This window comes from Cherax quadricarinatus, unplaced genomic scaffold (assembly GCF_038502225.1).
Source record: "Cherax quadricarinatus isolate ZL_2023a unplaced genomic scaffold, ASM3850222v1 Contig129, whole genome shotgun sequence".
NCBI lineage: Eukaryota > Metazoa > Arthropoda > Malacostraca > Decapoda > Parastacidae > Cherax > Cherax quadricarinatus.
In genome coordinates this window covers 5,001-32,500 of record NW_027195155.1, presented here as the reverse complement: position 1 = coordinate 32,500, position 27,500 = coordinate 5,001, and the positions used below count along the sequence as shown (strand labels likewise).

Sequence of the window (27,500 nt, the reverse complement as noted above, 5' to 3'; positions counted from 1 at the left end):
AATATTAATTTTAATACACACAAACTGAAGAAGACATGCACAGTTACATGACACTTACCTTTATTGAAGATCTGGTGATGATTGATGGGATGGGAGGAGGGGAGAGTGTGAATGGTGTTAGTGTTTAGAAGGGGAATCCCCTTCCATTAGGACTTGAGGTGTCAAGTCCTTTTCCGGGGTTACTTCCCTTCTTCTTTTAATGCCACTAGAACCAGCTTGAGAGTCACTGGACCTCTGTCACACAACATATTTGTCCATAGAGTTCTGTACCTCCCATTCCTTTACGATTTGTCTAAAATGGGCCACAACATTGTCTTTGTAATAGTCACCAGCACGGCTTGCAATAGCTGTGTTAGGGTGATTTTCATCCATAAAGGTTTGCACTTCAACCCACTTTGCACACATTTCCTTAATTTTTGAAGTAGGCACAATGGAGTCCACAACTGGCATAGGCTTCTCAGAGTTAGCCCCAAACCCTTCAAAATCTTTCTTAATTTCCATACTAATTCTCACCCTTTTTATCACAGGGATGGCACTAGAAGCTTTCTTGGGGCCCATGTTGACTTATTTTGCAGGTGCAATCACTAAAAACGCTGTGATAATATGAAATGTTCCAATTGTATGTTTGGATGCGACCGCAGTGGCTGGCTTGTAAACACTGCACAGGCCACACGTGGACGCATTTAGCGCTAGTCGAGGCAAATTTTTTGTTTAAAATGTATCGCTAGTCGGATTTAACGTTATACGATGCCATCGTTGGTCGAGGGTCCACTGTATTGCTTATATTTGCGATATTAGCTAAATCATAAATATATTGCTTTATATTATTATTTGACTTAGTTATATTATTAGGTAGGATGTAACATTTATATATTATTCAGTGCTCATAGTTCGAGTGTTAAGTAGCTGACAGTATTGTCTAACTACTGTAATTTTCACTCAGCTTGTTTCGCTGCCAGCTTCTCTGTGTTTCTGGGCAGCAGCAGTCCACGGAGAGTCACGTGATCAGGGTGGGGTGATCACACCTCACCAGGAGTGAGAGTCACCTTGGCCTGCGCTAGTTCTTTTGTTTGACATGGCTTCCAACAAGACGTCCCTCTACAGCTCTCCCTTGTTGACCCTTGTTGGAAGATCGTCTCTGTCGCTTTCTTGTTGTTGGTTCTGTGTAACTCTGTTCACAGAACATAGCCTAGACTTAGTGATTTTCTATGTTGTACTGAGGTTGTGTGTCTCATATACTCTGAGAAACTGAGGTCCTGAGTTGTAGCTTCTGACCTAATTTGTACTGGTATCTGTGTACTGTCACAGTCGGGGATTTTCTAATGCTGAACTTAGATTCAGTAGTATGGGAGTTTTGTGACTTTTGTGGAGGATCTGCAGATGGTCCCTACTTAGTGTCGTTATATTATCTCCTTGTTCCTGATTCTGTGTCGCTGTTGCTTGTTATATTGCTGTTTGGCTTAACAGTCGCTTTATTGTTCAAGCAAGCCATTCTGATTGCCAGGTTGGTAAAGAAGTTAGTTTATGTGAGGACTTTTAGTCAGCCACTGGTTAAGTCCAGTCGAGTCTTGAGACACAGCGAACTACTTAGAGCACTTACACACACACACACACAAACTTGTATATATTTGTATTATGTTATTAAATGCCAACAATGTACCAGACAGTACTTAAAAGCCATAAAGATGTGATATGTGCCTTCAGCACAATACTACTGTACACCAGAGAAGTGTACCAACTTGTATCCTATATTATATTCAATTGATTACTTTAATTTGATTATACGCCTAGACAACTTTATTGTTATTAATAAACTTACTAAATTTTAATTTCTTTAGTCAGTAGCCTACCAGTCGTAATCCTGAAGCACTACTGAATCTTACTAAATTCTAATGGATAATTGGACCAGGATACAGACTACTTGTTACAAAAACCCAGTAACAGGCTGGATGCTAGAAGGGCAGTCCTTTCTAGTGTTTACTGGAGATCTCTATCATTATTAGATATCGCATTTTTTGTAAGAGAGAGAGAGAGAGAAAGAGAGAAAGAGAGAGAGAGAGAGAGAGAGAGAGAGACAGACAGAGACAGTGAGAGACAGAGACAGAGACAGAAGGACAGAGAGACAGTGAGAGAGAGAGAGAAAGAGAGAGCTTTACAGCAGAACTCACTGTATATACACTTTAAAAATCTTAATTTGATCAACTTAAAAATCCCATAAAAAACACAAATGTGGTTCCCACCTTAATATCATCATCCAGTTCCTCCTTAATGATGAGCTCCTCTACAGGAATCACGTCCTCCATCACTCTGACGACCTCCGCTCCCTCCGTCAGCAATGCCGGCACCTCCGGCACAGCTCCGGCACTTCCAGCGCAACTCCAGGAGCTCTAATGTAACTGCGACACCTCCAACACAACTCCAGGACCTCCAGCGCAACTCCAGCACCTCCAGTGCAATTCCTGCACCTCCAGCAGAATTCCAGCACTTCCGCTGCACTGGCGTCCTCCGTTGCTAGCCCCTCTGTGGCAGGTCTGTCATGGAGTAATGTCGGTGCTGGTGCCAAAATATTGCAAACTGGTATAAAAATAAACTGACTCTTCTGGGTTTTATTTGCTATCGGGAAATGTTACAGGGGGATGACTTTTGGTATGAAGGTGATCACTGTGATTTCTCACAGCAACATGTTGCCAAAATTAACTTTAACGGTATTAATTAACCAACACAAAACATTATAGAGGATGACTTTTGGAATGAAGATGATCACTGCAACATCTCACAGCAAAATATAAAAAAAAAAATAACTTTTTGGACTATAATTCACTGTTGAAATGTCATGGAGTATGACTTTTGTGATTTCTCACAGCAATATGGTACCAAAAATAACTAACAGTATTAATTCGCCCTCGGAAAACCTTATAGAGGATGACTTTTAGTATGAAGGCGTTCACTGCAATTTCTCACAGCAATATGATACCATGTTCATCTTATTCAACTCTGAGAACGCTCAACAGATGGCACTGACACACGGCCTCACCCAATTACCGTAAACACCCGCCACTGCACTTTAAATATCTGGCAGTTTATCAGGTCCAAACTAATGTTCTTCTGGCACATAAAACAGTCCTTCCGATGAGGTAAAGTAAGAATAAAATAAACTTAACTTCTGGGATTTAAGACGAGGATATGTACAGGACATGTATCATCCTTAACGTAATCCCACTTATATAAAAAATCATTCAACATTATCCAAAATAGTACACTTCTTAGACACCAGTTATCCATCTTACATTATCAAACTAAAGATACCCTCCAGTCCTGTACAGGTATCCCAAAACCTTACACTTAAGTCAGGGATACAGGGGTCTCCCTGGCTCTCACAGGTATATAACAAGTCTTAAAAGACTAGCACTGAGCTTCACAACCTTGTCATGTCGTCGTACATCACTTTGGCGATGGGCTAGATGCCAGCACCGCGGCTAGTCATCCCTGGGGTACCCGCAGCCGTCACGATTCCTGAAATAAAATGAAGAACGAATTAGCAACCTGACCACCACACGACACCAAAAATAAATTTAATAGTAGTACTAATAGCGTCAGGAGGTGAATAGGATGTCACTGGCCATCAGGAATTTCATGTCAGCAGTGCAGAGGATGTGGCACCGGCCTTACCATCTGGTCTAGTGGCACGACAAGGATGACAGCCAAAAGTTGTGACACTACAAGGGAGACAGCCAAAAGCTGTGAGACTACAAGGGTGACAGCCACAAGCTGTGACACTACAGGTGACTGACACAAGTTTAAACACTACAAGGGTAACTGACAAGCTATAACACTACAAAGGTGACTGACACAAGCTGTGACACTACAAGGGTGACTGACAAGCTGTGACACTACAAGGTGACTGACAAGCCATGACACTACAAGGGTGAGTGATACAAGCTGTGATACTATAAGGGTGACAGCCAAAGGTTGTGACACTACAAAAGTGACAGCCACAAGTTTTAACACTACAAGGGTGACTGACACAAGCTATGACTCTACAAGGGTGACTGACACAAGCCATGGCACTACAAGGGTGACTGACACAAGCTGCATCACTACAAGGGTGACTGATACAAGCTGTGACACTACAAGGGTGGCTGAAACAAGCTGTGACACTACAAGGGTAACTGACACAAGCTGTGACACTACAAGGGTGACTGACACAAGCTGTGACACTACAAGGGTGACAGCCACAAGCTGTGACACTACAAGGGTGGCTGACACAAGCTGTGACACTACAAGGGTGACTTATACAAGCTGTGACACTACAAGGGTGACTGACACAAGCTATGACACTACAAGGGTGACTGACACAAGCTATGACACTCCAAGGGTGACTGACACAAGCTGCAACACTACAAGGGTAACTGACACAAGCTGTAACATTACAAGGGTGACTAATACAAGCTGTGACACTACAAGGGTGACTAACACAAGCTGTGACACTACAAGGGTGACTAACAAACCATGACACTACAAGGGTGACAGCCACAAGCTGTGACACTAAAAGGATGACTGAAAGAAGGTCTGATGCTACAAGGGTAACACACAAGCTGTGACACTACAAGGGTGCATGACACAAGCTGTGACACTCCAAGGGTGACTGACACAAGCTGCAACACTACAAGGGTAACTGGCACAAGCTGTGACATTACAAGGGTGACTAACACAAGCTGTGACACTACAATGGTGCCTGACACAAGCTGTGACACTACAAGGGTGACTGATACAAACCATGACACTACAAGGGTGACGGACACAAGCTGTGACACTACAAGGGTGACTGACACAACCCATGACACTACAAGGGTGACTGATACAAGCTGTGACACTACAAGGGTGACTGACACAAGCTGTGACACTACAAGGGTGACTGACACAAGCTGTGACACTACAAGGGTGACTGACAGAAGCTCTGACGCTACAAGGGTGACTGACAAGCTGTTACACTACAAGGGTGATAGATAAGCTGTGACACTACAAGGTGACTGACACAAGCTGTGACACTAAAAGGGTGACTGACACAAGCTGTGACACTACAAGGGTGACTGACACAAGCCATGACACTACAAGGGTGACAAACACAAGCTGTAACACAACAAGGGTGACTGACACCAACCATGACACTTCAAGGGTGACTGACACAAGCCGTGACCTACAAGAGTGACTGACACAAGCTGTGACACTACAAGGGTGACTGACAACCCATGACACTACAAGGGTGACCGACACAAGGTGTGAAACTACAAGGGTGATTGACACAAGCCATGACACTACAAGGGTGACTGACAAAAGCTGTGACACTACAAGGGTGATTGACACAAGCTGTGGCACTACAAGGGTAACTGACACAAGCTGTGACACTTCAAGGGTGACAACCACAAGCTGTGACAGTACAAGGGTGACTGACTCAAGCTGTGACACTACAAGGGTGACTGACACAAGCTGTGAAACTACAAGGGTGACTGACAAAAGCAGTGACACTACAAGGATGACTGACACAAGCTGTGACACTACAGGGGTGACTGACACAAGCTGTGACACTTCAAGGGTGACTGACACAACCCATGACACTACAAGGGTGACTGACACAAGCCATGACACTACAAGGGTGACTGACACAAGCTGTGACACTACAAGGGTGACTGACACAAGCTGTTACACTACAAGGGTGACTGACACAAGCTGTGACGCTACAAGGGTGACTGACACAAGCTGTGACACTACAAGGGTGACTGACACAAGCTGTGACACTACAAGGGTGACTGACACAAGCTGTGACACTACAAGGGTGACTGACACAAGCTGTGACACTACAAGGGTGACAGCCACAAGCTGTGACAGTACAAGGGTGACTGACTCAAGCTGTGACACTACAAGGGTGACTGACACAAGCTGTGACACTACAAGGGTGACTGACAAAAGCAGTGACACTACAAGGATGACTGACACAAGCTGTGACGCTACAGGGGTGACTGACACAAGCTGTGACACTTCAAGGGTGACTGACACAAGCCATGACACTACAAGGGTGACTGACACAAGCCATGACACTACAAGGGTGACTGACACAAGCTGTGACACTACAAGGGTGACTGACACAAGCTGTGACACTACAAGGGTGACTGACACAAGCCATGACACTACAAGGGTGACTGACACAAGCTGTGACACTACAAGGGTGACTGACACAAGCTGTGACACTACAAGGGTGACTGACACAAGCTGTGACACTACAAGGGTGACTGACACAAGCTGTGACACATGAATTATCGTACCTACCAAAAAATTATCATACCTAACAGTGGATTTATGATTCCTAACAGAGGAATTATCATACCTAACAGAGGAATTATCATACCTAACAGAGGAATTGTCATACCTAACAGAGGAATTATCATACCTAACAGAGGAATTATCATACCTAACAGAGGAATTATCATACCTAACAGAGGAATTATCATACCTAACAGAGGAATTGTCATACCTAACAGAGGAATTATCATACCTAACAGAGGAATTATCATACCTAACAGAGGAATTGTCATACCTAACAGAGGAATTATCATACCTAACAGAGGAATTATCATACCTAACAGAGGAATTATCATACCTAACAGAGGAATTGTCATACCTAACAGAGGAATTATCATACCTAACAGAGGAATTATCATACCTAACAGAGGAATTATCATACCTAACAGGAATTATCATACCTAACAGAGGAATTATCATACTTAACAGGAATTATCATACTAACAGAGGAATTATCATACCTAACAGGAATTATCATACCTAACAGGAATTATCATACCTAACAAGAATTATCAATACCTAACAGAGGAATTATCATACCTAACAGAGGAATTATCATACTAACAGAGGAATTATCATACCTAACATTAATTATCATACCGAAGAGAGGAATTATCATACCTAACAGAGGAATTATCATACTAACAGAGGAATTATCATACCTAACAGAGGAATTATCATACTAACAGAGGAATTATCATACCTAACATTAATTATCATACCTAAGAGAGGAATTATCATACCTAACAGAGGAATTATCATACTAACAGAGGAATTATCATACCTAAGAGGAATTGTCATACCTAACAGGAATTATCATACCTAACAGGAATTATCATACCTAACAGAGGAATTATCATATGTAACAGAGGAATTATCATACCTAACAGAGGAATTACCATACTAACAGAGGAATTATCATACCTTACAGGAATTATCATACCTAACAGAGGAATTATCATACCTAACAGAGGAATTATCATACCTAACAGAAGAATTATCATACCTAACAGGATTTATCATATCTAACAGGAATTATCATACCTAACAGAGGAATTATCATACCTAAGAGAGGAATTATCATACCTAACAGGAATTATCGTACCTAACACAGGAATTATCATACCTAAGAGAGGAATTATCATACCTAACAGAGGAATTATCATACCTAACAGGAATTATCATACCTAACAGAGGAATTATCATACCTACCAGGATTCATCAAACCTAAGAGAGGAATTATCATACCTAAGAGAGGAATTATCATACCTAACAGAGGAATTATCATACCTAAGAGAGGAATTATCATACCTAACAGGAATTATCGTACCTAACACATGAATTATCATACCTAAGAGAGGAATTATCTTACCTAACAGAGGAATTATCATACATAACAGGAATCATACCTAACAGATTTATTATCATACCTAACTGAGGAATTATCATGCCTAACAGAGGAATTATCATACCTAACAAGAATTATCATACCTACGAGAGGAATTATCATGCCTAACAGAAGAATTATCATACCTAAGAGAGGAATTATCATACCTAAGAGAGGAATTATCATACCTAACAGGAATTATCATACCTAACAGATTATTATAACTAACAGGAATTATCATACCTAACAGGAATTATCATACCTAACAGATTATTATACCTAACAGGAATTATCATACCTAACAGGAATTATCATACCTAACAGATTATACCTAACAGGGATTATCATACCTAACAGGAATTATCAAACCTAACAGAGGAATTATCATATCTAAGAGAGGAATTATCACACCTAACAGAGGAATTATCATATCTAACAGAGGAATTATCATACCTAACAGGAATTATCATACCTAACATAGGAATTATCATACCTAACAAAGGAAGGACTGACTCCTACTGTCATAACTCAGGGACTGACCCCTACTATCACAATTCAGGGACTGACCCCCTACTATCACAACTCAGGGACTGACCTCCTACTATCACAACTCAGGGACTGACCCCTGCTATCCCAACTCAGGGGACTGACCCCCTACTATCACAACTCAGGGGACTGACCCCCTACTATCACAACTCAGGGGACTGACCCCCTACTATCACAACTCAGGGGACTGACCCCCTACTATCACAACTCAGGGGACTGACCCCCTACTATCACAACTCAGGGGACTGACCCCCTACTATCACAACTCAGGGGACTGACCCCCTACTATCACAACTCAGGGGACTGACCCCCTACTATCACAACTCAGGGGACTGACCCCCTACTATCACAACTCAGGGGACTGACCCCCTACTATCACAACTCAGGGGACTGACCCCCTACTATCACAACTCAGGGGACTGACCCCCTACTATCACAACACAGGGACTGACCCCCTACTATCACAACTCAGGGATTGACCTATCACAACTCAGGGACTGACCCCCTACTATCACAACTCAGGGACTGACCTCCTATTATCATGACTTAGATCTACATATTCAACCCATCTAGAAGTTGATGAGCCAACAATCACACTTGTCTGTCCCACAGCAGAGTGATGGCCGGGCCAAATCCTCCAATCTGATCCCCGGAAGTCATTTCAGAAGATAATCCGCTGCCAAATTGACTGCCATTCTTGCAATTACTTGTCTGTTGGTGCCTCGGCTGCCCCTGAAATTCAATCACCACCACCAGTCTATTTCTATGCCCAAACAGAACGCCAAGCTGATAGGTCCTTACCTCATAATGGTCCTCGACCACCTCCTCCTCAACCTCCATTTTGATTTCGTCCTGGTCGAGAAGCATGCCAAGGGGTGAGGCCGAAGTCGAGGTCGGAGAACTCTGGTTAAGCATTGGATCGGACACAGTCGGGAGGTTGAAATCGGCCTTTGAATCCAGCGGAATGACAACCATGGGCGCCGTCTTGGGGCCACCAGTGGATGCTTGGCCGTTTGGCACCACTGAGTTGGCCGGCGGATCGCTCGCCCGTCCACCGGGGCTGACAGGAGAAGCTGATCCACCAGTGTGGTCGACTGATTCGTGTGATTCATATCCATAGTCATAGTCAAGCAGATCCCTGAATGCCTGTTCAGCCGAGTTGACTGCTGATGGTGGTGGCTTGACATCCTGGGCATGCCCCAAGTCGTTCCGCTGTGGTAAGACCCTCTTCAGTTTACTAATCAAGTTCTTATTGACAGAATAGCGGTTGTTGTTCGTCTCACGGAAGCCGGACGACTCAACCGGCAAGCGGAGGAGCCGCCGAGGCGGCCTGCTCGTCCGTTCCAGTGTGACACTCGTTATATACAAGCAATCCTGTATGTGGTCCATGTAGTCGTCAATGTCATCACAGATCACATTGCATCGACCACACACGAATTCATCCTCGGCCTGTTTTTGCAATGTCAGTGATGGCAGCCATGAAATACTGACGTATGGGTTGTTCTTCAACTGGGCAATTTTCTCCCGGATCAATTCAGCAGACGAGGGCTTAGCGTCAGTAGTCTCGGCAGACTGAACGAGGCAGCGGGCCTGGTGGATGTTGGTGGCATCAATTTGGGTCAATTCAGTGGCCGAGCACTTGATGCTGGTTGCTCCAGCATCCTGGTCAGTGATTCGGGTGGGTCTATCCTCTGTGGATGGGCCACTGGCTGCCGCTTTTAGGGTATAAGCAGTTGAGATTGATGGTAGGAAGAACGACCCCCGGTCAAAGTCCTTCCGGTCAACTTCTGCCCCTGAAGTGACCGATTCAACTCCACTGGCTGGCAATGCCCCAGATGCACCTATGTCCCTCTGGCTGTCAATTTCCACTAGGCTGCTAACGACATTCTCAGCAGCATTAGTAGTAGTAACAGGGCCTGTAGTAGTAGCTGCTCTAGTAGTAATAGGGCCTGTAGTAGTTGTTCTAGAAGTAAGTGAGCCTGTAGTAGTTGCTCTAGTTGTAGGAATAGAGCCCGCAGTAGTGGTTGTTGCAGTAGAGGTGGTAGTAGTAGTTGTAGAAGTAGTAGTAGTAGTAGTTGAAAGAATGTTTTCAATTCTCTGTAGAGGCGGCAGATCGCCATTTAGCACTTCAGAAGAGTTCTTTCCCCTCTTCCGGCCCCTTGATTTGGCACTGGCAAGGCCATTCGATTTGGCACTGGAAAACCCCTTGACGGAGCCATCCACCTCTGCTTTTCCCCTTCCACTGCTGCGCCTCCTGACCCGCCGCAGCTTCTTGGCACCTTTGTTGCATTTGTGGCTTGTGAAGTGGAAGAGGTTGTAGAATGTGTTGTTACATTCGGAGCAGATGTAGGCATGTACCTCCTCTATGTGACTCTTGACTTCTTCGGTTGTTTTGAATGCTATGCTGCACACAGGGCACTTGGGGACATCAGTTCCCAAAATTGGGAAGCCACTGGGGTTGTCGGGACCCCGGTGTCCCTCCCGGTCAGAGGGGCACTGGGTTGTTTTTGGGAGTGCTGGTGCCTCAGTATCTGCCATTGGTTTCCGCTTGCGTCCATCACGGCACCGCCGCGCTTTGTGTGTGCTTAGGTAATGCGCTTGCATGTCATCAAGCGAATTGAAGCGCTGCTCGCAGAATAGGCATCTGATTGGCTTCTCATTGTCATCACGGTGATCGAGGTCATCTGTGGTGGCCACAGGGAGTGCCAGTGGATCTTCTGCTGGCTCGTCGGCGGTGATTATGATTTGCTTGGTATCGGGTATGCTGCTTCGAATGGAGATCCGCTTCGTCATGATGGGAATGCTGGTCGTGGAGGTTGAGCCAGCCGAGCTCTTGGTCACCAGGATGGCCTTGCGGGTCACCACGGCCTTCCTGGCTGCTGGGTTGGCCACCAGGCCGCTGGTGACTGGTAGGCCAGGCAAAACCGGAGCGTTGGCACCATCGGAGATGTCCAGCAGGAGAAGCGGCACCCATTTCTGTGATGCCTCAGTGCCAGAGGCCAGCTGTAGGGCTGGAGTGGCACTGCTGGCCAGCTGTAGGGTGGATGTAGTGCCACTAGCCAGCTGCAGGGAAGATGTGGTGCCACTGGCCAGCTGCAGGGTAGATGTGGCACCAACGACTGTCAGAGGGCTGGAAGTGGCGCCATTGGCTGGCAGGGGACTGGAAGCAGTGCCAATGGCTGGCAGGGAGCTGGAAGCAGTGCCAATGACCGACACAGTGCTGGAAGTGGCACCACCAGCTGTCATGGTGCTGGAAGTGACACCACCAGCCGACACGGGGCTGGACACAGCCCTGCCAGCTGACCCAACTGCTTTACACCTCTTAGGCCTACTTCTCCTTTGACTAGACCTCAAAATGCGAATCTTATCCATCGCCGGCATCATTTACCCAGCGTCGGCGCCACAAACAAGACAAAGAGCAGGACAGCAGGGGGAGTTAAGGGGGAGCGGGGCATGCAAAGCAAGGAGCCAAACGAGCCAAACAAGAAGCCAAACAAAAACAAGCGGGCCTTACTTTGAAGAACGATTTGCCAGAATCTTGCGATCACTCGACTCTCCACCTACACACTCTTATCTGCAAAGGAAAACAAATGAAAATGAAAATGAAAGTGTTTATTTCCTTGCAAAGATTACAATGTGGGGTTTACATACTATAAGATATTGTGTGGTTTACACAATATCCTATAGTACACACATATAAAACAAATTACAGAGGGTCACTATCACACCTAGCATGACTAGGCATTTCGGGCAGACTAAGATTAATTCAAAACTTTATATTGGTACAGATTATGAAGCATATTGGTATTAAGGCTAACTGCATTACAGTTTGTAAATTTAGCAATGTGAATGGTTTTGTTTTGGTACAATATATAGTTTCTATTGAAGCTCCTATACTGGAGTATCACAGGCAAACTTATGACTAGTTAAGATTCATTAGGTAATAGTTGTATTACGTATTTATATGTTTATAGTCAATTGGGTGAGTGTAAGTGTGAATTGCGGGTAATCACAGATATCGAGGGGAGGTCTAGGTTGTTTTTTATGCATGTATGATACAAGAGAATAGGCAGTTTTCATGTAGTTACCTGATGGTGGGCTGTGTCAGCGAGATAAGATGTATTCTAATGGTAGTTTTGAAAGTGACGGTTGTGTCTGCAGTTCTAGAATTTTCAGGTAGGATGTTCCAGATTTTAGGTCCTTTTATGTACATTGAATTTTTGTATAGGTTAAGCCGGACATGGGGAATGTCATAGAGATGTTTGTGTCTGGTGTTGTCTGTGGATCCTGTCACAACTATCAAGAAAGTGTTTTAGGTCAGGGTTAATATTGGAATTTAAGGTTCTGTAAATGTAGGTTGCACAGTAGTAAGTGTGGATGTACTGTACAGTGAGAAGTTTAGATCTTTGAAGAGTGGGGGGGGGGGGGTGTTGCCTGGGATTGGATTGTGTGATTATTCTTACTGTGGCTTTTTGCTGGGTTATTACTGGCTTTAGGTGTGTTGCTGCAGTTGATCCCCAAGCACAAATAGCATAGGTGAGGTAGGGATAAATGAGTGAATTGTATAGTGTAAGAAGGGCAGATTGTGGCACGTAGTAACATATCTTGGAGAGCATCTCAACCATTTTGGATACTTTTTTTGTTATGTGTTGGATATGGGTGCTGAAATTCAGGTTGCTGTCAAGGTGCAGGCCTAGGAATTTGCCCTCATTATGTCTGGTAATAACACTGTCGATCTTAACCCTTTGACTGTTTCAGGCCCCTTTCTGAAACTGTCATTCTATGTCGCTCAATTTTTGAAAAAAAAAAAATTATTTTTTCTTATGAAATTATAGAGAATCTTTTCCCGATGGTAATGACACCAAAAGTTCGAAATTTGGTCGAAAACTCATGGAATTATGCTCCCGCGAAGTTAGCGGTCTCGGCGACATATGCGTATCGGCGATTTCGCCGACTTTGAGCCCTATTTTCAGCCAATTCCATTGTTCCAGTTGACCAAACTCATAGCTATTTCTTTAGAACTCCATTTTATCTATCAGCTGAGTACAAGAAACCTCCCATTTACTAATTTGAACTACCCAATATGGTGGTCAGAAATTGGCAATTTGGCCAATTTCACGCAAACTAAAAAAGATGCCAATTTCAAAATAGGGTCCAGAATAAACAAGGTAGACATTCGTGGCACTAAAATAACATATGCTCTGTTCATTAGTCACATCTCTAGGCCCCTCTTATATTATTATTGCTTTCTATTTTGATTTTTTATTCATATAAAAAAAATACAAAATTTACTGTTATGCAGACTACTGCATTATTGTAAAAATGTTATAAATAATATCAGTGCACTAGTGAAAGAATATTAGACTCCCCAGTTGACGTGTATTGGACGTGTGGTGTGATTTATTTACTCCTGAACATTGGTAAAAATCGAACATTTCCGCTACTTTGAGCTCAGTTTCAAGATCGTTTTCACCGTCAAAGTAATGAAAATCATCTCTATTTCTGTAATATGTTTTCCATTTTATCACCTAAGACCATGAAAACGGGTATACAACGATAAATACTATACGAAAATACACCTCAAAGTCGGCGTTTTATTCCAAAAAAACTATCAGTTTTTTTTTCTCATTACGCAATGTGTGCTGCAGGATTTTTTTTATGTGGTGCACACTGACCACACAGACCCATTCTCTCACATGTGAGCCTACCAGCTTTCTCCCACTTGATTTGAAGCCGCTAGAATTATTGAGTATATATATGTCAGAAACATTGGCTCGTAAGACATATTTATACGTCGAAAACAGTCAAAGGGTTAAATGTTAAGTTGTGCAACACCTGCTCTGAAGAGTGTCACCATCGGCATTGTTTCCCTTCAAAACAAGGGAAACAATGCCGATGGTGACACTCTTTAAATCACTAGTGATCCCTCACTTAGAATATTGCTCAGTGCTGACGGCCCCGTTCAGGGCAGGAGAAATATCAGAGCTGGAACAAATATGTACAGAGATCGTTTACGGCTCACATTGAGCCAGTAAAGCACCTAAACTACTGGGAACACCTGCAAGTCTTGAACATGTATTCATTGGAGCGGAGGAGAGAGACATACATGATAATATATACAGTGGACCCCCAACATTCGATATTAATCCGTTCCTGAGAGCTCATCAAATGTCGAAAATATCAAAAGTTGAATTAATTTTCCTCATAAGAAATAATGGAAATCAAATTAATCCGTGCAAGACACCCAAAAGTATGAAAAAAAAATTTTACCACATGAAATATTAAGTTTAATGCAATAGAATAATTACAATAACAACAATAACAAGAGATTAACAACAATAGAATAATTGACACTTACCTTTAATGAAGATCTGGTGATGATTGATGGGATGGGAGGAGGGGAGAGTGTGGATGGTGTTAGTGTTTAGAAGGGGAATCCCCTTCCATTAGGACTTGAGGTAGCAAGTCCTTTTCCGGGGTTACTTCCCTTCTTCTTTTAATGCCACTAGGACCAGCTTGAGAGTCACTGGACCTCTGTCGCACAACATATCTGTCCATAGAGCTCTGTACCTCCCGTTCCTTTACGATTTGTCTAAAATGGGCCACAACATTGTCATTGTAAGTCACCAGCACGGCTTGCAATAGCTGTGTTTGGGTGATTTTCATCCATAAAGGTTTGCAGTTCAACTCACTTTGCACACATTTCCTTAATTTTTGAAGTAGGCACAATGGAGTCCACAACTGGCATAGGCTTCTCAGGGTTAGCCCCAAACCCTTCAAAATCTTTCTTAATTTCCATACTAATTCTCACCCTTTTTACCACAGGGTTGGCACCAGAAGCTTTCTTGGGGCCCATGGTGACTTATTTTGCAGAAACAAGCACCAAAAACAGTGATAATATGGATAATATGGAATGTACCGAATGTATCCTTAGATGCGCGCACACTGGCTGGCTTGTAAACACTGGCACACATGGGACAGTTCAGGCCACACGTGGACACATCTCGTACGAATCGTATCGAATAATGGGGTTTCCATCGAATGTCGAGGCAAAATTTTTGCGTTAAAATGCATCGAATGTCGGATTTATCTAATGTCGATGCCATCGAATGTCGGGGGTCCACTGCACCTGGAAGGTACTCGAGGGCTTGGTCCCAAATCTGCACAATGCCATAACAACATACTGGAGTGAGAGATATGGGAGGAAGTGTAAAATAAACCCAGTGAGGAGCAGGGGTGCGGTGGGGACGATAAGGGAACACTGTATCAACATCCGGGGTCCCAGACTTTTCAACATCTTACCAGAAGATATCAGAAACACTGCTGGAACAAGTGTTGAAGCCTTTAAGAGGAAACTAGGCAAGTATCTTCACCAGGTGCCAGATCAACCAGGCTGTGATGGATATGTGGGGCAGCGGGCCTCCAGCAGCAACAGCCTGGTTGACCAGGCGAGCACCAGACAAGCCTGGCCCATGGCCGGGCTCAGAGAGTAGATATACTCTCGAAATTCTTCAAAGGTATATCAAAGGTATATTACCAAACATAATATAGAAAGTTTTGTCAGTGTTAAGTGTAAGTTTACTGGCTGTCATCCAAGTAGATATTTGGAGCAGCTCCTCGTTAACAATGGTGTTGAGGGTGGCAAGATTTGGGTGGGAGATGACATAAGTCGTGTCGTCAGCAAAGAGAATGGGGTTTTAGGTGTTGTGGTACGTTGGGAAGATCACTGATGTATAAGAGGAACAGCAGGGGACCACAGACACTTCCCTGTGGTACTCCAGTATCAAGTGGCCATGTTGATGAGGTTGTGTCTTTAACCCTTCGACTGTTTTGGTCGTATATACACCTACCATCCGACTTACGACCTGCTCGACATACGTCCACTCGACTTACGACCGTGCATCTGGCAGCTGGGCTGGGCCGGCTGATGCACACCACTGCACAATATTTGACAATACTCACGGCAGCAATGCGTCATGCAGGCAGCATCAGTTTGAGTAACCCTGTCCTATCAGCAGCATCATACTGTATTAACTGTACTAACTGGACAGTAAATTTCACCATGGCCCCTAAGATGAAGTCTGTGGCAAGAAAGGCTCTTACTCTCAAACTCTCTATTTGTTTTCACTGTTGCACATAAACCTGTCTGTAAGTCTGCCTATATATCTGTGTATCTCTGTGTGTCTGTTTATCTGTTTGTCTACCTGTGTGTCTGTCTTTCTGTCTACCTACATTGGTAAACGAATTCATGGCTAAGCGAGGAGCATACTTTTTTTTTTTTTTTTTTTTTTTTGTACCTCTGTATGTGTGCACAAATTGGAAATAAATAAATAAATAAATACTATAATGGTGGTGGGTTTGTGTCAACCATCTTTTATATTGTTTTAATGTCACCTTTGTACCATTTATAATATTTCTGGTATATTTTTAAATATTTATACAGTAATGTACTGTATATTGTAATAAACACAAAAGAGGAAATCAGCTCCAATATACATTATTTAGGTAGGAATATTGGTCAGAGAGCCCATCGTAAGTCCGAGTTGTCGGTAAACGAGTATGTCGCTAAGTGAGGAGAGACTGTATCTCAACTTTACAGTGGTTCAGCTTACAAAAGTATCTTAAGTTGAACCATAGTAAAGTTGAAATACGTACAGCCTCTCCTCGCTTAGTGACGTATTCATTTATCGACGGCTCTGACTTACAATAGGCTCTCTGACCAGTTTGCATACCTAAATACATAATGTATAATAGAGCTGATTTCCTCTATTCTGTTTATTACAATACAGGAGGGCCCCGCCTTACGGCATTTCACCTAATGGCATTCCGCTAATATGGCAATTTCAAATAACGACCAAAACTCTCTATACAACAAGCGGTCTTTCTAATGTGCTGCGCCCCACCCGGTTTGTTTACATTCTCCGTGAGCACATCTATTATGTCTCGAAACTTTCAAAAATTTCAAGCGTTTTAAAGTTATTACATACAGTAGGGCCCTGCCTTACGGCGTTCCACTAATACAGCGATGTCAAATTATGTCCAAAATTTGCTATACGGCAAGTGGTCTTTCAAATATGGCGCGCCCCACCCGGTTTGTTTACATTCTCCGTGACCACATCTATTATGTCTGGAAACTTTCCAAAATTTCAAGTGTTTTAAAGTTACTGCATATTTTATATGTACTCTGATATTATACTTAAGTGTACCTGTACCTAAATATACTTACACACTGTGCTGGTGTGCAGGTACACATCAAAATCGCTAAGTCTCTCTCTATTTATGACGCCAATACTACGTAATAATAATCACTCTTGGGCACACTAAATGTCTTATTTTACATCAATATAGACATTTTCATTAATCCATCTATGATATTTTCCTCAAAATTATATAAGAAACACGTTACATAGCATATAAACATGATACATACACTCACAGAATAAAAATTGACGTAAATATGAGATTTGTTTACAAAGCAGCTGTGTAGGGAGTGTCGGAAGAATTATGTTTTCTCTAGCCAAACACTGGGGGGTAACTGTAGAAAAATATTCCTTTTGTATGCCTTCACTCTATATATAGCAATTCACAACCCTTGTGGGTTTAGCGCTTCTTTTTTATTATGATGATAATAATAATAATAATAATAATAATAATAATAATAATAATAATAATAATAATAATATCAACATCTTCATTCAGTCTAAAAATTGTGTGTTGCTGTTTGTTTATTCTGAACTAACTTGTACACAATGTAAGAGTATTTGTATTGTGAGGTAATTATTATTATAATAAAAAAATATTGAGGTAAATGTTTTACAAACTCTTACAAATGGACGTGAATGAACTAAAAGTAGACACATATTAATACGCATTTATTTTGCCTGACCAAGTGATCGTCCACTACCTGTTCAGTTTGTGTTCTTACATTGTCTCAACTCTGTATCTCGTTCTCTCTCTCGTTTACTCTTTCGTTAACTAGTTGGCTCTCATTGACGATGGCGTCTAAGGTTAGCTGTGATAAAAAGAGAAGTCGTAAGCCTCTTGCTTTAAGTGCCAAGTTAGAGGAAGATGGTGTGCCATTCTGATTTTATTCAATAAACACCCGGCCACTCACCTCTCACACATTAATATTAATACACCTACCATCTGACTTATGACCACTCGACTTACGACCATGTTTTGTATGCCAAATTTCTGGGAAATAAACAAGTGTTTGTGTTGTACAGTGTTTATCCTAAACCTTACAGTATAAAATACAGTACTAACAACATAAAAAGTAAAGTAAAAATTTAAATACCAAAATAAAACAATAAAATAAAGTCATTACAAAAATGTTTTGTTGATATTCAGTAGTAAGGTTCAACTTACGTCCATTTTGACTTACGACCAGTTGGTCGGAACCAAACTTGGTCATAAGTCAGATGGTACCTGTATTTTAAGTTAAGTAATAAGTGTACTCTGTGTGTATCTTACCTTTTATTGTGTTTTTAATGCCTATTTCTATTGCTAACTTAATATAAGTTAGTGTAAACTTGTTGTCTGGCATTTATTGCATATTTTATATGTGCTCTGATAATAATACTTGTGGAGGTGTGTGGCAGCCGGGCGGAGGGACAACATTACGTTTTCTCAGGTCAGGCACCAGAGAAAACGTGTATGAATCTGCATTTGGCCCAGCCACTCCCCCACTCCGCTTTTGTTTACAATTTTCGGCATGAATTATTTTATTTATTTATTTATTTATTTTATGTCTTTGTAAACAGCAGTACATTGAGATTTTATATTTACAATAGTGGGTTGTAATACAAAGAGCCTCTATTATGCCTGGGCATTATGGCCCAACTTAACATTATTGGCTTACAGTCTACTTAACACTAAGGATTATATCATTACTTCTTCCTTCGTTTATAATGGCATCTAAAGGTAGTTGTTAGAAACTATTAAATTCAGTGAACAAGGTATGTCGATGTTAATAATATGGCTCTGGGCCACAGTGTAGGTAGCCGGTAGGTGTAGCCCAGGCGGCTACACCTGGGCTACCTACACTGACTTCCTATAAATAAGTACAGTGGACCCCCGGTTAACGATATTTTTTCACTCCAGAAGTATGTTCAGGTGCCAGTACTGACCGAATTTGTTCCCATAAGGAATATTGTGAAGTAGATTAGTCCATTTCAGACCCCCAAACATACACGTACAAACGCACTTACATAAATACACTTACATAATTGGTCGCATTCGGAGGTGATCGTTATGCGGGGGTCCACTGTACTACTCACCTCTCTCCCTACGTTAAGATTACAAATACTTTAAGATAAGTAATGAATTTACTGTGACTGTATTTTACTTCGTGTGTTTTTAATGCCTAGTTCTATTACTAACTTAATATAAGTTAGTGTAAACTTGTTGTCTGCCATTTATATGCATTTATAAATGGAAAAAATGCGTTCTGCTTTCCGGCGATGTCTGCTTTCCGGCGACAGCCTGGAACCTAACCCGCCGTGTAAGTGGAGCCCTACTGTATTATATTAAATTAATTTACTTTGATTTTGTCCACCTAGAAAACTTTATCTTTATTAACCCGTAAACGGTCCAAACGTATATATACGTTTTTTCAACATTTGAAAGTATAGGTAAGACACATATGCAACAGTTAGGTATCTTTATTATGAAACATTTCGCCTACACAGTAGGCTTCTTCAGTCGAGTACAGAAAAGTTGATAGAAGCAGAAGATACTTGAAGACGATGTAATCAGTCCATCACCCTTGAAGTATCTTCTGCTTCTATCAACTTTTCTGTACTCGACTGAAGAAGCCTACTGTGTAGGCGAAATGTTTCATAATAAAGATACCTAACTGTTGCATATGTGTCTTACCTAACAACCTGTCGGTATTTTATACCATTTTAATGTTCAATTTGAAAGTATGTAAAAAAAGTAGATCTTTTTGTTTTTTTACATTTGAAAATGTGTAAAAAAAACTTTGATCTACTTTCTTTTTCGTTATTGAAAATATGTAAAAAAAGCGTAGATCTACTTTCATAGCGCAACACATGTGAACGTAGATCTGCTTGGACCGTTTACAGGTTAATACATATCTTAAATTTTATTTCTTTAGTTAGTTACCTACCAGTTGTAATCCTGAAGCATTATTGAATCTTACTATTAAATTCTAATAGATAATTGGACCAGGATACAGACTACTTGTTACAAAAACCCAGTAACAGGCTGGATGCTAGAAGGGCAATCCTTTCTAGTATTACCTGGAGATCTCTATCATTATTAGATATCGCATTTTTTGTAACAAGCTTCAACTGGAACAGCAACACACCACAGCTGAGGAACTTGCTTCAGAGGAGGAGGAAGATGGAGTGAAGGAGGAGCCTTCTTCAGTGATTAAGGGCATGTGTGCAAAGTGGAATGAGTTGCAAACTTTGGTTGAAAAGTATCACCTTTACCAAGCTGAAACAAGCCATATCTGCAACATGTTCAGTGACAAAATATTGTCCCACTTCAGGGAAATCTTAGAGAGATGCCAGATACAGAGCTCTCTTGACAATTAATTATTGAGATGGGGGTCCAGCGACTCAAACTGGTCCTATTGGCATTAAAAGACAAAGAAGGGAAGTAACCCCTGATAAGGACTAGTTGACTCACGAAATCGTAATGACACGATTGCAAACAAACCATACCTCGGGCGGGATTTGAACCCGCGGTCAGAGAGTCTCAAAACTCCAGACCGTCGCATTAGCCACTGGACCAGCTAGCCACAATAAGATTCATCCAACTAGGTATATTTCTACACCATAAGAAGGTTAGCATAGGCACCACTGTGACCACAAAGGACTAGTTACCTGAAGTCTTTATGGAAGGGGATTTCTCTTCAAACAATAAGTCCTTCCCCTTTCCTCCTCACTATCTTCCAGATGCCAGTGTTTATTTAAATTTTAATTTATCTATATCATATACGTATATGTACGTATTTATCTGTGTTGTATGTAAACTATAGTTATTATTTTAAAAATGTATTTTTTGTGAAAATTTTTGTGGGTCTGGAATGGATTAATTTTATTTACATTATTTCTTATGGGAAATATTGCTTCGCCTTCCAGCCGTTTCGCGTTTAGGCCTAGCTCCTGGAACAGATTGCGGACGAAACCCAGGGTTTCACTGTACTTCATGTTGTAAATGCTTTAAACCATACCACGGGTGGGATTTGAACCCGCGGTCAGAGAGTCTCAAAACTCTCATTATGATTTCGTGAGTCAGTAAATGCTTTAAATTGTTCCATTGTACTGTAATTACAGGTCTCCCTCAACATTCACGTTTTCCACTTTCACGGGCTTCAAACATTCGCAAATTCCCAGCCGCCAAATTATATTTAAAATATGTCATTACATATGTTAGGAATTGTGGCAGTGGCAGATTTTGTTTGGAGATAGGACAAGATGGCCCTTCAATATGAAACTAATATCAACTCTACGGCTTATTTATCTATCACAATTCATCTAATACAGTGGACCCCTGGTTTACGATATTTTTTCACTCCAGAAGTATGTTCAGGTGCCAGTACTGACCGAATTTGTTCCCATAAGGAATATTGTGAAGTAGATTAGTCCATTTCAGACCCCCAAACATACACGTACAAACACACTTACATAAATACACTTACATAATTGGTCGCATTGGGAGGTGATCGTTAAGCGGGGGTCCACTGTATAATAAACAATATTAATAATATAGCAACATGACATATACTCTAGAATAAGATACGTCATTAAGTATGTCACGAGTGTTGTTGTTGTTGTTGGATGTATAAGGGCCACTGGTGGAGGCGGCATCAGAGACAGAAGAGACTAGAGACAGTGGTGTTGTCAGTCACCCTATATAACTCCAACAACATTGGAGGAGTTAGGTTCATGCTGTCCTTTTTCTATTTATTAATCGCTTCACTTACTTGCCACATTGTTAATGCTACACTTTATCGCTGGCTGGTGCTACAGCCTTTATCGACTCGTGCTGCTTTAGTATCGTACATATCGTAGAATCACTGAAGAAGGTACATTCTCCTCTCTCTCTTCCTCCTCCACTTTGGTACTCTTGATTTTATTTTTTTCCCAAAATATTCAGAGCGGTACGCACGTGAACGTTGATCTACGTTTGGATAATCTGTTATTGCCTTATTTATCTTAATTTAATTTTAAGTTTGCCTGAAATGCTCTGCATACAAAGGGGCTTTTTGCATGTACACCCAACTATTATATTCCTTTGTACAACCATGTATCATGTCAATATAAAAATTATTATTATTATTATTATTATTATGAGTGGCAGAAATATTTTATTTTTGGAGAGTATCCTGGAGGCCCTAGGCCTATTTTATGGATGCCTAGGCCTTCAATTACTGGGTAGGCCTAGGAATTGATTGACAGGCATAGAGACTCATAAGTCTAAGGGCACTGATAGGCCTAAGGACTTACTGATAGGCAGAGGTACTGATAAGCCTAAGGATTTACTGATAAGCCTAAGTATTGATTGATAGGTCTAGGGACTTATAGCCCAAAGGACACTGATAGGTCTAGGGACTGATTAACAGCCCTAGGGATTGATTGATAGGCCTATGGACTGACTGATCAACCTATGAACTGATAGTCCTAAACTGACTGATAAGAATAGGGATTAATTGAGAGATGTAGGGACTGATAGGCCCAGTCATTGGCAGGCCTCGGGGCTGACTGATAGGCCTGTGGAAAATTTGCTATAATTTTCCTATAACTAGTAATGTGTATGTGAGTGTTAATATAATGTAAATATGAAGTATTAATAGTAGTTACAAACTACAGTGGTACCTCGGTATACGCTGGAATAAGTCCAACTTGGTATACATCCTGTTTGGACGTGAAAATTTTTGCTTGGTATACAACCTTTGTTTGGAATGCGACTCGAGTGCTAGAACCTGTATGGGTCAAAATGAGTCATGACACCGCACGCTACCCTTGTTTACCTCTCTCTCAAGACAAAGCCATGACTACCCACTAACGTCAGTAAGCCCGTTCCTACCATTCAGTGAACCCAGCACTGTAACTGTGAATTTTCATGTGATTTTGAGTTTTTCGTATAAATTTTTAGCAAATTCATTAACCCTGAGTTCTAAGAAGGTTAACGAGAAGATCAACGAAGAAAATGGTGATGATCACCATGGAAGCCAAAACAGAGATTGTTGAAAAGTATGAAGGCGGCACGCATATCTGGGACTAGGCTGCTGCATACCGTATGTCGAGAAAAACGGTATCTACGATTGTGACCTCTGACACAAAGTTAACCCTGAGAGAGTTTTGGAAAGATCACTTTACTATCACACACTGCATAACTCTCATTGACAAAGCCTGGCAGGAAGTTCACACAGAACAATGAACTCTGCTTGGAGGAATTTGTGGCCAGAAGCAGTGGCTGAAAGGGACTTTGAGGCTGTGTCTATAATGGAGGATATTGTCTCTCTGGGTAGGTCCATGGGTCTGGATGTGAGTGATAGTGATGTGGAGGAGTTAGTGGAGGAGCACAGGGAAGAGCTGACCACCGAGGAGCTGGAGGAACTTGAGGAGGAGCACAAGACTAAGCTGGATGCACTCTCTTCAGGTTCAGAAGAGGAGATAGAGGAAGCCCCTACTTCATCAATCAAGGAAATCTTTGCCGAATGGTTGGACATCAAAAACTCTGCAGAGAAGTACCGCCCCAACAAACCCCAAACAAGCCATATCATCATCGTCTGGGATGACCAGACAATGTCACATTTCTGAAACATCCTGAGGAGAAGGCAGAAGCAAAGTTCTTTGGACAAATCTTTAGTAAAAGTCAAACTTGTGGGGCTTCTACCAGGTCCAAAAAGGAAAAAGAGAAAAGAGAAGGAAACTCTCCTTCCAAACAAAAACATTTCCTGCTCCTCCCTTCTCAGCACTATCCTAGTTGACACTATCCTAGTAGACACTATCCTAGTTGACACTATCCTAGTTGACACTATCCTAGTTGACACTATCCTAGTTGACACTATCCTAGTTGACACTATCCTAGTAGACACTATCCTAGTTGACACTATCCTAGTTGACACTATCCTAGTTGACACTATCCTAGTTGACACTATCCTAGTTGACACTATCCTAGTTGACACTATCCTAGTAGACACTATCCTAGTTGACACTATCCTAGTTGACACTATCCTAGTTGACACTATCCTAGTTGACACTATCCTAGTTGACACTATCCTAGTAGACACTATCCTAGTTGACACTATCCTAGTTGACACTATCCTAGTTGACACTATCCTAGTTGACACTATCCTAGTTGACACTATCCTAGTTGACACTATCCTAGTTGACACTATCCTAGTAGACACTATCCTAGTTGACACTATCCTAGTTGACACTATCCTAGTTGACACTATCCTAGTTGACACTATCCTAGTTGACACTATCCTAGTTGACACTATCCTAGTTGACACTATCCTAGTAGACACTATCCTAGTTGACACTATCCTAGTTGACACTATCCTAGTTGACACTATCCTAGTAGACACTATCCTAGTTGACACTATCCTGGTAGACACTATCCTAGTTGACACTATCCTAGTTGACACTATCCTAGTTGACACTATCCTAGTAGACACTATCCTAGTTGACACTATCCTAGTTGACACTATCCTAGTTGACACTATCCTAGTTGACACTATCCTAGTAGACACTATCCTAGTTGACACTATCCTAGTTGACACTATCCTAGTTGACACTATCCTGGTAGACACTATCCTAGTTGACACTATCCTAGTTGACACTATCCTAGTAGACACTATCCTAGTAGACACTATCCTAGTTGACACTATCCTAGTTGACACTATCCTAGTTGACACTATCCTAGTAGACACTATCCTAGTAGACACTATCCTAGTTGACACTATCCTAGTTGACACTATCCTAGTTGACACTATCCTAGTTGACACTATCCTAGTAGACACTATCCTAGTTGACACTATCCTAGTTGACACTATCCTAGTTGACACTATCCTAGTTGACACTATCCTAGTAGGCACTATCCTAGTTGACACTATCCTAGTTGACACTATCCTAGTAGACACTATCCTAGTAGACACTATCCTAGTAGACACTATCCTAGTAGACACTATCCTAGTAGACACTATCCTAGTAGACACTATCCTAGTAGACACTATCCTAGTAGGCACTATCCTAGTAGACACTATCCTAGTAGACACTATCCTAGTAGACACTATCCTAGTAGACACTATCCTAGTAGGCACTATCCTAGTAGGCACTATCCTAGTAGACACTATCCTAGTTGACACTATCCTAGTTGACACTATCCTAGTTGACACTATCCTAGTAGGCACTATCCTAGTAGGCACTATCCTAGTAGACACTATCCTAGTTGACACTATCCTAGTTGACACTATCCTAGTTGACACTATCCTGGTAGACACTATCCTAATAGACACTATCCTAGTAGACACTATCCTAGTAGACACTATCCTAGTAGACACTATCCTAGTAGACACTATCCTAATAGACACTATCCTGGTAGACACTATCCTAGTAGACACTATCCTAGTAGACACTATCCTAGTAGACACTATCCTAGTAGACACTATCCTAGTAGACACTATCCTAGTAGACACTATCCTAGTAGACACTATCCTAGTAGACACTATCCTAGTAGACACTCGACTCTTTCCAGCAAAGTAAAGTGAGATTAGATTTGCATTTATTTCATCTAATTATGTACATATTTATGTACATATTTTAGTAATAAGCAGTGTTTAAATTATTACATATATACAACCCCATCAATGTATAATATACCAATAATAATAATAATAATAATAATAATAATAATAATAGGATTATTTTCATGGGAACAGATTAATCGTTTTCCCTATAATTCTAACGGGAAAATTCGTTTGGTATACGTCCTGTTCGGTATAAGTCCAAGGTCCTGGAACGGATTAAGGATGTACACCGAGGTACCACTGTACCAAACTACTTGTGAGGAAGCGAGTGAGTGAGGGGGGAGGGGTTGTGTAGATGTCAAGCGGTGTTGGTGAGACGGGTGTGGAAGGCTGACTGCTGGTCGTCTCAGCTCTTTTTTTGACCCCAGGGGAGAGGTCATAAAAGGAAAACTGAATCTGAGTGATTATGGCCCGGGTGGCCGTCCTGAGAGGCGGACTTACTTCTCTCGTGGAACCTGGAAATGAGCTGAATCTTTAAATGAAAATTAACAAAGGTGTAATAGAAGCGGTGTCGTCAGTTGTTGAAGAAGTTAACACTGCACGTAATGTCCGCCTCCCAGAGTATTAATTCTGGCTACAGGTATGTTAATTTATATTGGTCAATATGAATTGCCTACCGAGAGGGAGGTGTTAGCATATGATGCCAAATCTTAATTTGGCGAGTAATACCAAAATGTCCTTTATACTTCTCTAATGTAATTAATTTGTATTTATATTAATTCTTAAACTGTCCAAACGTAGATCTACGTTGACATGCGTAGCGCTCTGGACATAGATCTACATCTGATTTCACATTATGCAAAAAAAAAACATAGATCTGCAATCGGAGCGCCATGTACGTCAACTTAGATCTACGTTAGGACAGTTTAAGGGTTAAATTACCCAGGTAAAGTAATTAACATTACAATATTAACATTACAGTCTTACTGGTGTAATATTTTCAAATATTTTAAGAACTATATATCGCAATAACAATTTAAGTTGCAGACGTGCGAGACGTGATGAACCGAGACGACGAGCACGAACGAGCGACATTATTGTGACCTTAAAGTCGCACTCGACTCCGAGATACATTAATAAACTCTCCCGCGTAACAACGTTTTTCACAATTATGGAAGAGAATTATTAATTCACAACAATGACTAAAATTTAATTTCTCACAATGCTAATGGACTTATTGATAGGCCTAAGGACTGACTGATAGGCCTAGGGACTGACTGATAAGCCTAAGGACTGACTGATAGGCCTAGAGACCTACTTATAGGCCTAGGGACTAATTGATAGGCCTAGAGACCTATTTATAGGCCTAGGGACTGACTGATAGGCCTAGGGACTGATACGCCTATTGATTCAGTGGCTGTTTTAGAAAACTTAAGTCAAATTTTGTGAAAAAATAGGTCAAATCACACTTAAAGACCA

General features: G+C 41.6%; 1 protein-coding gene across 5 annotated transcripts in view; it reads right to left on the bottom strand.

Moving 5' to 3' along the window:
• The window catches only part of LOC128701007 (PR domain zinc finger protein 5), an 82,398-nt gene that overhangs the window by 53,297 nt on the left and 1,601 nt on the right, over nt 1–27,500 (bottom strand). The window contains exons 2-4 of one of the 5 annotated variants that reach the window (XM_053794560.2): nt 11,805–11,864; nt 3,423–3,513; nt 2,241–2,531 (exon numbers count right to left, since the gene is read on the bottom strand). In XM_053794560.2, the coding sequence (XP_053650535.1) occupies nt 2,241–2,303 (63 nt within the window). In that variant the 5' untranslated portion in view covers nt 2,304–2,531; nt 3,423–3,513; nt 11,805–11,864. Of the gene's footprint in view, nt 1–2,240; nt 3,514–9,091; nt 11,865–27,500 lie in introns of those variants that run through there. The other 4 variants (XR_011391068.1, XM_053794559.2, XM_053794561.2 and 1 more) reach the window with 4 other exon arrangements.